The sequence below is a fragment of the Ceratotherium simum genome, chromosome 35 (genome assembly GCF_057802395.1).
Source record: "Ceratotherium simum simum isolate JZ-2026a chromosome 35, ASM5780239v1, whole genome shotgun sequence".
Taxonomy (NCBI): domain Eukaryota; kingdom Metazoa; phylum Chordata; class Mammalia; order Perissodactyla; family Rhinocerotidae; genus Ceratotherium; species Ceratotherium simum.
This window is the reverse complement of record NC_141934.1, coordinates 1,387,468-1,399,479: the sequence shown is the minus strand read 5'-3', so window position 1 is coordinate 1,399,479 and position 12,012 is coordinate 1,387,468. Positions and strand designations below refer to the sequence as shown.

At 45.3% G+C, this 12,012-nt stretch overlaps 1 protein-coding gene across 1 annotated transcript in view; it reads right to left on the bottom strand.

Annotated features, from left to right (window-relative positions):
- The window catches only part of LOC101407923 (zinc finger protein 69 homolog), a 40,563-nt gene that overhangs the window by 14,924 nt on the left and 13,627 nt on the right, over positions 1–12,012 (bottom strand). Inside the window, exons 2-4 of the mRNA XM_087423754.1 lie at positions 8,025–8,228; positions 7,323–7,421; positions 5,588–5,674 (exon numbers count right to left, since the gene is read on the bottom strand). Coding sequence (XP_087279880.1) covers positions 5,588–5,674; positions 7,323–7,421; positions 8,025–8,228 — 390 coding nt within the window. The remainder of the gene's footprint in view (positions 1–5,587; positions 5,675–7,322; positions 7,422–8,024; positions 8,229–12,012) is intronic.

Genomic DNA, 12,012 nt, shown 5'->3' with positions numbered 1-12,012 from the left:
CCCTGACCATGTGAGTGGTGGTGACATAGGAGGCCAGACCTAACTGTTCACAGGTTCCTGCGGCCCAGCTAATGGCTGTGGAGAGAACACAACCTGACGGCTACAAGGACTGACACCTAAATATGAAAGGCATGCTCTGAGTTGAAACGATGCAGCCCAGGATAAAAGGGTCCCAGGGGAGGGACAGACAGGGAGACTCATCCTTGCCGGTGGAATTGCTGCTCCCCCCCAACCTCTGACCTGGAGCAGGCTGGTCATCCCTAGTGGACACCAGGAGTCCACACTCTACAGGTTTAGTCTTTTCTAATGGAGCAGTTTATTTTTGGACTATTTGCTTTTAAAGTCCTAGGCGAATCACCTACACACACGTCTCACCTGGAGAGTCTGGGCCTGGCATCCAAGTTTCTGGGCCTGAACAAATGGGAGCTTTAATTCTCGGATGGGACACAGCCCTGAGCAATTTGTGACATCTTGTTTTAAAAAAGCAGGACTCCCTGAAGACATCTCTTCCCTTTTCCAAAAGGAGGAATGAAAGGGAAGGTTTTACAAAGGAAATAAGGTAAAATTACTTCATTTTAATTGTAAAGATTAGGAGAGATGCAGTTTGTGGTCCACTATGTATGGAGCTTAGAGATCATCGTTCCTGTTGTCACAACAAGAGAAAAGCTGAACAAACTGAAATTCAACAACTCTTCTTAAACCCATCAGAGAATGAGGTCACAGGACAAACTCTCACCACCAGCAGTGGAGAGCCAGGTACACACAGAGTCACAGCACGAGGGAGCAGGAGCCTCTGCGGGAGCCGGGATCTGGGGAGCAAAACTGAAACGTAAGGAGTGAACTTCTGGAGGCTCAGTGTGGACCAGCCGAGAGTTAAAATCCCCAGGGGACCAGACTTATGGGGGCCTCCACACTTGCATGAGCTTTCCCTCCAGCGGCCCCACCACAGTCTCGGGGTGAAGATCAAAGAAAACTCCTTCATGCCTCCAGCAGGGAGAGAAGAAAAGCAACCATCCTGAAACACACCCAGCGCAGCCTGTGGTCCACAAGAAAGCCTTCCCTCCAGGGAAACGGTTTTACCAGAGCCACCACCTTGGCTTCTACCAGAGCTTCACTGGCCTGGGGGAAAAGGAATACCCTAACCTAGTCCCTCTAGCTTTCCATGGGGAGGAAGGGAAATACCCAGCTCCAGCTCCCTCCAGCATTCTCTCACCTAACGGGAAAAAAAATCTGAGAAGCGCTTGTAAAGGTCAAATCCCAGAGACACAGGCTCGAGAGAAGCCTGAGATTAATCAGAGGACTACAGAGCACTCCCCCTTCCCCTCCTCCTTCCCACTGCATTAACAGGGCTCCTGGATCAAAACGGGATTTCAACGGAAAGAGCTTCAAGTCTCAGATCTGATTGAAGAAGAAGTATCAAGGGAAACCCAAAGGGAACAGGGAGGACAAAACAAACAACAAAAACCCTACAAAGTACAAAGGGCCCAGAGGAAGCAGCACTAAAGAGAGTTCTGGATCCTCCACGTCCTCACGGCACCCGCTGTGGACAACTCCCACTGCAGACATTCTGTGAACACATGGCAGGAACACACTGGGTTCTCAAATTGCATTTCACTGAAGACTCATGAGGGTGAACACATTCCCATTTGAGTTTTAGCAACGGAATCCCTTTCTGGGAAGTGTCCGTTCAGGTCTGTTGTCCATTTTCTCCTGTTTTCTTTGTAGATACGAGTCCTCTGTTGGACATGTGGACTGCAGAAAGCCTCCTCCACTTTGTGGCTTATCTTTTATGCTCTTTCTGGTGTCTACTGATGAACAGATGTTCTTCACTTCAAAGGAGTCAATCTTTTCCTCCAGGGTCAGCACGTTGTCCCCTGGTCGCGTCACCTCTGCCCACCCCAAAGTCAGGAAACCCTCTCCTTTGTTTTCTTCTCAACGTTTATTATTCTACCTCGCACAATTGGATCCACAATAAATCTGGGATTGATTTTTGGATATGATTTTGCAGTTGGGTTAAAGATTTCCATACAAAAAGTTGACCCAGCATCATTTCTTGGAAAGGATGGTCAAACCTGTTTTTGGGTTAATTTCCAGGAGTCGGGTATTTTAGCTGCAGTCATCGCAAGTGCTTGTTGTACAACCTGCAGCAGCTCATTCGTTTCTTCAGCATTAACTGGGGCCCTGCTGCATGCCAAGCTCGGTGCGAGGTGCTGGGACCTGGGGGCACTGCTCTCAAGGTTCCCAGGGGAGAGGACACACAAGAAACCACCACAGAATGGTCTCTCTCATCACCTCTGTATCTCCCAGCCTCGTCCAGAGCCCAGCACATAGTAGGAGCCTAATAAATAGCAACTGCCTTTGGCTATCTTATATTATTTAGGACAGAGGATCCCTCCCTCATCGATGTGGTAAATAGGAGGTGATCAGAACACTGAGTTTACTAAAAAAATGATTCATTAGAGAAGCCAGAGAATTACCTTCAAAGAAATACCTGTCTTCATTTTCCAGAAAAAAGATCCCTTCTCTAATTTTTAGAAAATAACTCAAGAATGCACAAAACGTCATTTCTCTGTATGGTACAACTTATGACTACTATGTTGCCCTAAGTTACCAATTTTGAATGCTTTAGAATTTTTATACAATGTAAATGTTGATATATTACTTATAGTTGATTATCTAAACCCACAGCGTTCAAGAAACTTATTCTGTACCTTTACAGAAGGTATTTTAGGCTTTGCAGGCTTATTACGGACTGAATTGTGTTCCTCCAAATCCATATGTTGAAGCCTGCTACGGGCTGAATGTTTGTGTCCCACCCAAAGTTTGTATGTTGAAATCCTGTCCTCCGACGTGATGGTACCAGGAAGTGGGGCCTTTGGGAGGCGGTTAGGTCATGAAGACAGAGCCCTCACGAATAGGGTTACTGCCTTCATAAAAGATGCCCCAGAGAGTCCTTGTCCCTTCCACCACACGAGGACACAGCAGGAAGACAATGTCTATGAACCTGGAAGAGGGCTCTCACCAGACACTGAATCTGCCAGCACCTTTTCTTGAACTTTCCAGCCTCCAGAACTGGGAGAAATAAATTTCTGCTGTTTATAAGCCACCCAGTGAATGGTATACCTGTTATGGCAGCCTGAACAGGTTAAAACAAAGCCCTAAACCCCAATGTGACTGTGTTTGAAGATAGGGCCTTTAAAGAGATAATTAAGATAATACTTGAGGCCATAAGGATGGGGCCCAAATCCAACAGAACTGGTGTCCATATAAGAAGAGGAAGAGATACCAGAAGGCACACACAGAGGAAATGCCATGTGAGGGCACAGTGAGAAGGTGGCCATCTACACACCAAGGAGAGAGGCCTCAGGAGAAACCAAACCTACCAGCACACTGATCTTGGAATTGCAGCTTCTAGAACTGTGAGAAAGTATATTTCTGTTGTTGAAGCCACCTAGTCTGCAGTATTTTGTTATAGCAGCCTAGTAATCTAACACAAGGCTGTACAGTTTCTGTCACAACTATTCAACTCTGCCTTTGTAGAGTGAAAGCAGTCATAGACAATATATAAACAAAGGGATGTGACCATGTTCCAATAAAACTTTACTTACAAAAACAGGTATAGGCTGGATTTGGTGCATGGGCCATAGTTTGCTGACCCCTGATCTACAGTATTTAAAGCTATGTCTATATAAAGTAGGGCATCAGATTTGAAGTGTGAGCCTCACCTTCTCATACATAACTTGATATATATAGATCATATAAATGATCTAGAATCATTTATAGATTCAACAGACATTATTTCTACACGTTTTCCAGAAACTCAACATGATGTATAAGAATATTTAACTTTCATGTATGACTCCATGGTTTTAAAAATGTTATTTATAAGATTCCCCCCAGTGTTTTAAAATTTTTAATGAGATAATATTACAGTAAAACATTTCACATACCTTTTACTTTCTTAGTTTTCTTTATGATGAGTATATTAACTATTACTGAATACATGACATGTAAAATATTTTCCACAATTACATTATAGGGTTTTTCTCTTTTATTAATTTATTGATGTTGAGGAATGCCTGTGTTTATGCTGAAATATTTCCCACCTTAAATACATTTATTGAATTTCTCTCCAGTCTGAATTTCTTTGTAATTGGCACATTATAAAGGTTTCTTTCTCTTATGAATCCCTTGATGTTGAGCAAGGTATGCATTTACAGTGAAGGCCTTTCCAGATTCCTTACATTGATAAGGTTTTTCTCCAGTATGCATCCTCTGGTGTTGAGTCAGATATGCACTCTGACCAAAGGTTTTCCCACACTCATTACACTTGTAGGGTTTCTCTTCAGAATGAGTTCTCTGATGTTGATTAAGGCGTGTACTTCTGCTGAAAGACTTGTGACATTTTTTGCATTTATAAGGTTTCTCTCCAGTATGAATTCTCTGGTGTTGAGTAAGGTGTGTATTCCATCGAAAAGCTTTCCCACACTCATTACATTCAAAGGGTTTTTCTCCAGTATGGATCCTCTTATGTTGAATTAGGGATGACCTGTAACTATAGGCTTTGCCACACTGAATATATTTGTAGGATTTCTCTCCAGTATGTGTTCTCAGATGTAAAGTAGGCTGGATGCTCTGGGTAAAGGCTTTCCCACATTCTTTGCATTCAAATGGTTTTTCTCCAGTATGAATCCTCTTGTGTTGCATTAGGGGTGAGCTATGACTATAGGTTTTACCACATTCGGTACATTCATAAGGTTTCTCTCCCGAATGAGTTCTTAGATGTAGAGTAAGTTGAATGCTCTGAATAAAGGCCTTGCCACACTGATTACATTCATAGGGTTTCTCCCCAGTATGAGTTTTCTGGTGCAGAGTTACATGTGACCTTTGGCTAAAGGCCCTCCCGCACTGACTACATTCATAAGGTCTCTCTCCTGTGTGGATCCTCTGATGTTGTGTGAGGCACGTACTTTGGCTGAAGGCTTTCTCACACTCACGATACTCATAGCGTTTTTCTCCAGTATGAGTTCTCTGCTGTAGAACAATAGACGAGTCCCAGTTGAATGACTTCCCACATATATTACACTCATATGGTCTCTCTCCTACATGACACCTTTCATGTTGTACAAGGTGTGTTCCCCTGCTGAAAGATTTCCCACAATTCTACATTTGAAGGGTTTTTCCCTAGCACCAAACTTCTGATACCTAATAACGTATGAATTAACTCCAGTATGAGTACTCTGGTGTTGAGTGAGATCCGAACCACAGCTAAAGCATTTCCCACATTTATCACATTTGTATGGTTTTTCACTCATGTAGATCCTCTGATGATTACTTAGATCTAGGTTATGTGAAAAGCTACTGTCATCACTGTCATCTTTATCCATTATTTTCCCTGAAGTTATTTTGTTTTGAGTAACAAAGTTTGATTGCTGTCTAAACTCTCCCTCAAATCCATTATCTTTATGAATGTTCTCCTGAGTCAGGCTCTTCTTATGGGTAAATGCCATTTGCCCTAGAGGGCTCTTTAAACAGCCAAGAGATTCTGGGCCTTCTCTGGTGGAGTAACAGATTCCATTATTTTTACCTTTGTTGATTATCACATCCTGGGAAAATTCTTTAGAAATTACTTGCTTCAGATTTGACTCTTCAGTTCCAGATCTGATCTCTTGGTCTGAAAGAAATAAAAAGTGGAGGATATTTGACCATTTAGAGAGACGGAAAGCATGAGCTAGTCAAAGCCACATATAATATGTTTCTATTACTTTTATTCTTTGATTTCCCAAACAGAGATATTGGGCTTTGGCTGATTTGAAATATGTGATGTAAGCCAAGAGCCACTATGCACAGCAGCAAGAAAGAAGTGGCCATGGACACATAAGTGGTTATAGGAGTGCTGATAAGTGAGGCAAATGAGGACTGCCTTTCTGGAATGACTGAAGGGTGAAAACTAGGACCTTGAGAATGCACAAGGAGTGGTGATGAGGGGAATCACTAGGATAAGAACTAGTGGAGGAAAAGCAGATCAGGGTATTACCTGGAGTCACCATGTGCCTAGGTCATTGGGAAATGTCACCACTAATCTCTCAGCCTCCAACCTCTTTTCCCTGTTTGCCCATTTTGTAAGCTGCCACAGTTAACATCTCTGAAACACCAATTCACCAGGTCTGTAAGGATGGTCCCATTCCACCCATTCTCCTGCTGCTATCAGAGGCAACCTATAGCCACTGTTGAGTCGATGAGGGGGTCACTGACTTATGAGGAGATAAGCAGAAACGGCACATGCAGAATCCACCCTAGGCGAGGGGGCATGAGAGGACAAGGAACAGAGGAGCTGAGTGAACTGGAAAGTCATTATGTGAAGTCTTGCTGAGGCTGAATGCAGCAGGGAATCACTGTGGGTTCTGGCAGGTGGTGGCCGTGGTTACGAAGATGTTCCTAGTAGACCTGCCTAACAGCAACACTGAAAGTGGATTAAGAGAAGACAGAAGGAATGGAGAAATCCCAGCCACTGCCCATGATGGCACAGGTTGACAAAGGGGGTGGCAGTGTATGGATGATTCAATCAGAACCAGGAGACAGGGGCTGCAGAGGATGAGGGACAGGAGGGGTCAGGTGACTAAAGGGTTTCTGTGCTGAATTTGAAAGGACAGCTGTGGGTCCACGTGGAGATAGCCGAGGGGAGGGCAGGGCTGCAGTGCAGGGAGGACAGAGGTGCCAGGTGCAGACAGCGAGCTTTCAGTATGGGCGGCCATCGGGTCTGGTCCTTCTGCAAGCGTGTGAGAATGAACAGAGAAGAGCAAAGGGTGACAGGGACAGGAGATGGAGGAAGGCAAATGCATGAGGTGTGGTGTCAGGAAACCAAGGAGGAGAGGGCAGGAGGAGGGAAGAGGTGCAAGAACTTCTGGAAACGGGGATAGAAAGCCTCTCTGGACCCGACTAGACAAAAGGTGTGCACCGTGGGGAGCCTGGGGAGAGAGGCTGGTGGCTGCGGGAACTGTGGTAACTGAGGGAATGAGGAAAGAAAGGGAGGCGAAAGCGGCATGACTGTCCACTGAGGGGATTTTCTCAAGAGGGCAGAATGCCTGGCAGTGCGGGGAAGGGAGTGCCCCTGAGAGGAGGAAGAAGAAAGTGCAGGTGGGGAGGGGCCCAGGCACACGCAGGAGAGGAGCAGAGTGGCAGGAGGTGGCTCCTGCGCAGGGACTGTTCCGATGCAGCCCTGATTTCCCCTGGTGAAGGCTCTGTGGCAGCGCTTCTAGAAACCATCAGCTTGCTGGCCAGCCTTGTGCGTGAGCTCCCAGAACTCCTTCCCGCCTGTTCACCTGGAGAGGGGTCCCTAGGGATGGCCCTCCATACCATCCAAGGCAATCCACCTTGCTCCAATTGGGAGATCACATCAGGCTTTGAATCCTGGCGCCCTGCTTGGGAAAGACAAGAGGTGTAGGTGTTGGGGCCGGTGACAGGGGTGAGCCCAGAGCCCTGCCTCCATTCCCCTGCCTTCAGGACCTTTGCAGCATGAATGACGGGGCAGGAGTGGGGGGCAGCCTCAGGCTCCCACTCCTGATCACACAAAGGACAAGCAGCAGAAACAGAAATACCCCGAGTCCATGTCCTCTGAACATCAAAGTGTGAATCCGAAGGTCAGAGGCCTCAGGCTTCGGGATTCACGGTTTGGATAGAGAAGAGAAAGTGACTCCTCGTTCTCCAACCCCTACAGGCAGGGAAGGTTCACACCAGGCCCCAAAGATTGGTAGGCAAAATGCCTTTGCAAGTCCAAAACCTCTTTCCGAGTGTCTGTTGCATCTTTCAAAATCATGCATGTTTTCATTGTAATCTATAAGATTCTGTGTTTAATTAATGTAAAAATAATCACTTGCCAATTAAATTAATTAATGTCTTCTCTCTTCCCATCAGCTAAGCAGACAATCTGGGAAGATGGCACCTTCGTCCCTCATCCCTCCCAGGGTGCTGCCTGGTGCTGCCCCCCAGGCCAGTGTGGACGGTGGTCCTGGGACTGCCCTTACCCAGGGACGCCAGGCTCCTGTAGTTCTCCAGCATCACTTCCCAGTACAACGCCTTCTGCGTGGGGCCCAGATGCTCCCCTCCTCCTGGGTGAACTCCACGGCCACGTCCTGGAACGTCACTGGGTCCTGAGGCATTACACACGACAGTGCTTGGCAGCGGGAATGCCACGCATGGCACATCACCGAGTGCGGCCAAGGCTGTCCCTGCAGGCAGAGGAAGGTATATGCAGAGAAACCAGTAACCTATATCTTGCTGAACACAAAACACTAGTGGCAGTCTCGTTTAAGCAAGAACAAGACACCAATGCTGAGTCTGCTATTCTGATATTCTCTCGCAAGTTCTAGTAAATGCAGTAAGGCATTCCAGCAGAGTAATGACAGCTACAGGCCCAACTGTGAGGATCTCAGGGACATGATGTCAAGGCGGAAAAGCGAATTGTAGAGTGAAACATGGAGTACGCATTTATTCAGTCTTACAGACTGAATTGTGTCCCCTCGAAAGTCGTATGTTGAAGCCCTAAACCCCACTGTGACAGTATTTGGCAACAGGGTCTTTAAGGCGGTAATTAAGGTTAAATGAGGTCATAAGGATGGAGCCCTAATCCAATAGGACTGGTGTCCATATTAGGAGAGAAAGAGACACCTGGAGTGCATGCACACAGGGGAAAGGCCAGGTGAGGACACAGCAAGAAGGGGGTTGTTGACAAGCCAGGAGAGAGGCCTCTCCAGAAACCAACCCTGACAGCACCTTGATCTTGGACTTCTAGCCTCCAAAACTGTGAGAAAATAAATTTCTATTGTTTAAGCCACCCAGTCTATGGTGTTTTGTTATGGCAGCCTTGGCAAGTTAATACATTCAGAGTTCAAACATGTAAATTAGAACAATATATGGTTTAGGGATATGTGTGGTAAAACCATAAAGAAAAACATTCCTACAAATTTCAGGATAAAGGTTATATTCCAAGGAGAAGGGACAGGGATGTTTTTTAAAATGAACAGATGGATAAGGAAGAAATATGAATATTAAATTATTTGGAACAGGAGAAAAAGAGTTGCTGGAAGGAAGGTTGGTGAGGGCTCAGCAAACAAGAGGGAACTAGGTGCTGGGGTTGTGCAGTGAATGATGTCAAGGTACAGCTTACTTGTGGCTCAGTCTTCCTTCTTATTCTTTCCACCAATATGGCACCACCCTCTCCTGGCCCCTCCTGCTCAGACCCGGGGCCTCCCCATCTTTCTCCTCCTCAAATGACTAGGGTCCACAGACCTCTGTCCTGGGCTCTCCTGGATCCCCTTTTCTTCCCTTCCTCGGTGTCTCCCTGGGCTCATCCACTCCCAGGACCTCAGGACCATCTTCCTGCCCCCAACTCCCAATGTTGGCTTCTAGGTATGAATCCTTGAGTTGTCAGGACAGAGTGAGAGGCGAAGAAGAAGAAGTCACTGGAGAAGCCAGGGCAATAGCACCATCTCCGTCACTCGGGGACATGCTCTCCTCCACAAAGGTGGAGACACCCTGAGACAGAGACCCTACAAGTGGCAGTGCCCACCTCACCAGGAATGGAGCCTCTTCACCAAAGATCCACTGATATCGCCCAGAGCCAAGGGCAGCAGAGGTCAGAGGGACAGACAAGTGGTGCTGGCTGAGTCGCAACATTGCAGGGCATCCTCACCAAAGCCCTGAGAGGACAGAGAAAGCCTCAGAGATCCAGCCAGGTGAGCAGCTGACTCAGTGCCACAGTCACCGAAGCAGATGCTCACGTAGTCCAAAACCACAAGGGGGCAAACGGACAAAAGTGGCTGATCCAACAGCTGAGAATATGTCCCCCCAGGCCAGTCAGACAAGGGCTGAGTAAATACCATGCTCTCCCTCGTCTGTTTTAGTTCACCCACAAGTATAAACCGAAACGTAGTTCCAGCAAGGAGAAATGAACTCACCTAAACACCTAAGGTTTCAAAATTGTTTCACAGGTAACCAACTTGAGATTTTTTAAGGATATCATTTTTAATTTGTAATAAAATTTTACAATTTGAATTTTCAAAAGTAAAATGCTCTAGGCACCTATTAATAAAGATTTACAATAGTTTTAATTAGTAAGAATACAGTCAGGAAAGGATAAGTATGCAATGTAAATATTACAAAAAATCAACTGTTCTTCAAACAAAATTCCTACCTATGTGGGCAGCAGGCTTCAGATGTTAACAAATTGATTAAAGATTTAAATGGAGACTTATAGAGACGCTTGGTTTAGCTGTAAATTGATTCTTTGCTTCTGGCTAAATATAAGTTAAACGTGATGAGAAATTGAGGATCTTTATGACTGGAGAATTAATTTATCCAGACCCTACTGGGAAGAGCTTCTCTCAGCTAGAGGTTACGTTCATGGTAATTCCTTTTGGAAATTTAGTTTCTAAAATAGAAGGTCATTTTTTGTTTGTTTGTTTTTTGAGGAAGACTGGCCCTGTGCTAACATCTGTTGCCAATCTTCCTCTTTTTTTTCTTTTTTCTCTCCAAAGCCCCAGTACATAGTTATGTATCACAGTTGTAGAGTTGTAGCTCTTCTATGTAGGACACCATCGTTGATGAGTGGCGAGTAGGTCCGCACCCAGGATCCGAACCTGTGAACCCCAGGCCACCAAGCGGAACGCGTGAACTCAACCACTACGCCACCGGCCTGGCCCCCAAAATAGAAAGTCATTTTTAAAGGTACAGTTGATAATCTATGTAGAGAACTCAGAATGGGCTGTTTCATTTAAGCATTGATGATTAAAGGACTGAATTCAAGGCTTTTAGTGTATTATATATACTAAGGACAGAGGGTACACTCTTAATCAGGTACTTGAACAAAAAAGTAAAGTCTTTTTTTTTTTTTCTTTTGTGAGGAAGATCAGCCCTGAGCTAACATCCATGCCAATCCTCCTCTCTTTGCTGAGGAAGACCAGCTCTGAGCTAACATCTATTGCCAATCCTCCTCCTTTTTGTTTTTCCCCAAAGCCCCAGTAGATAGTTGTATGTCATAGTTGCACATCCTTCTAGTTGCTGTATGTGGGACGCGGCCTCAGCATGGCCGGAAAAGCGGTGCGTCAGTGCGCGCCCGGGATCCGAACCTGGGCCGCCCGTAGCGGAGCGAGCGCACTTAACCACTAAGCCACGGGGCCGGCCCCAAAAGTAAAGTCTTTATAAAAAAGACAAAGGGAGGCTGACTGATATTACATATTTGTGCACTGATTTTTCCTTCAGAAGAAATGGAATGAAAACAGAAGCTTTTAGTAACTGGATAATGGAATGAAAACTATTTTGTTGAATACATATTTTTCCAAATACTTGATTATGAGCTTATCTGGAGAATATTAACCATGGCTACCAAGAATAAGATATTAATGCAAAAAAAAAAAAAAAAAAAGATTTAGGGGCCAGCCCAGTGGCATAGTGGTTAAGTTTGCGTGCTCCGCTTTGGTGGCCTGGGGTTCACAGGTTCAGACCCTGGGTGTGGACCTAAGCACCGCTCATCAAGCCACGCTATGGCGGCATCCCACATATAAAAGAGGGAGATGGGCACAGATGTTAGCTCAGGGCTAATCTTCCTCAGCAAAAAGAGGAAGATTGGCAATGGATGTTAGCTGAGGGCCAATCTTCTTCACCAAAAAAAAAAAAAAAAAGGATTTAAATGGAAACCCAAGACATTTTTTATAAAGAAGCCAAATGAGGGGAACTTTCCCAATTAGACACTGGTTCAAAACCAAGGTCATTAAAACAACACCATATTCATGAAACCAGGCAGCCCACATGACACGTAAACAGACAAACACATGGGCTTTTTAGGCCAGCAAGGGGAGATGGACCACTCAAAAATGGTATCGGACAACAGGCTAATCACTTGGAAAAATAAAAAGAAGATACTCAGCTTGATCACTCTTAAGGACTAAATGTGTTCATTTTTAAAGCCATAATAGTCAGAGAAGGAACTATAGGCTTTTGAAAAGAATAACCTTG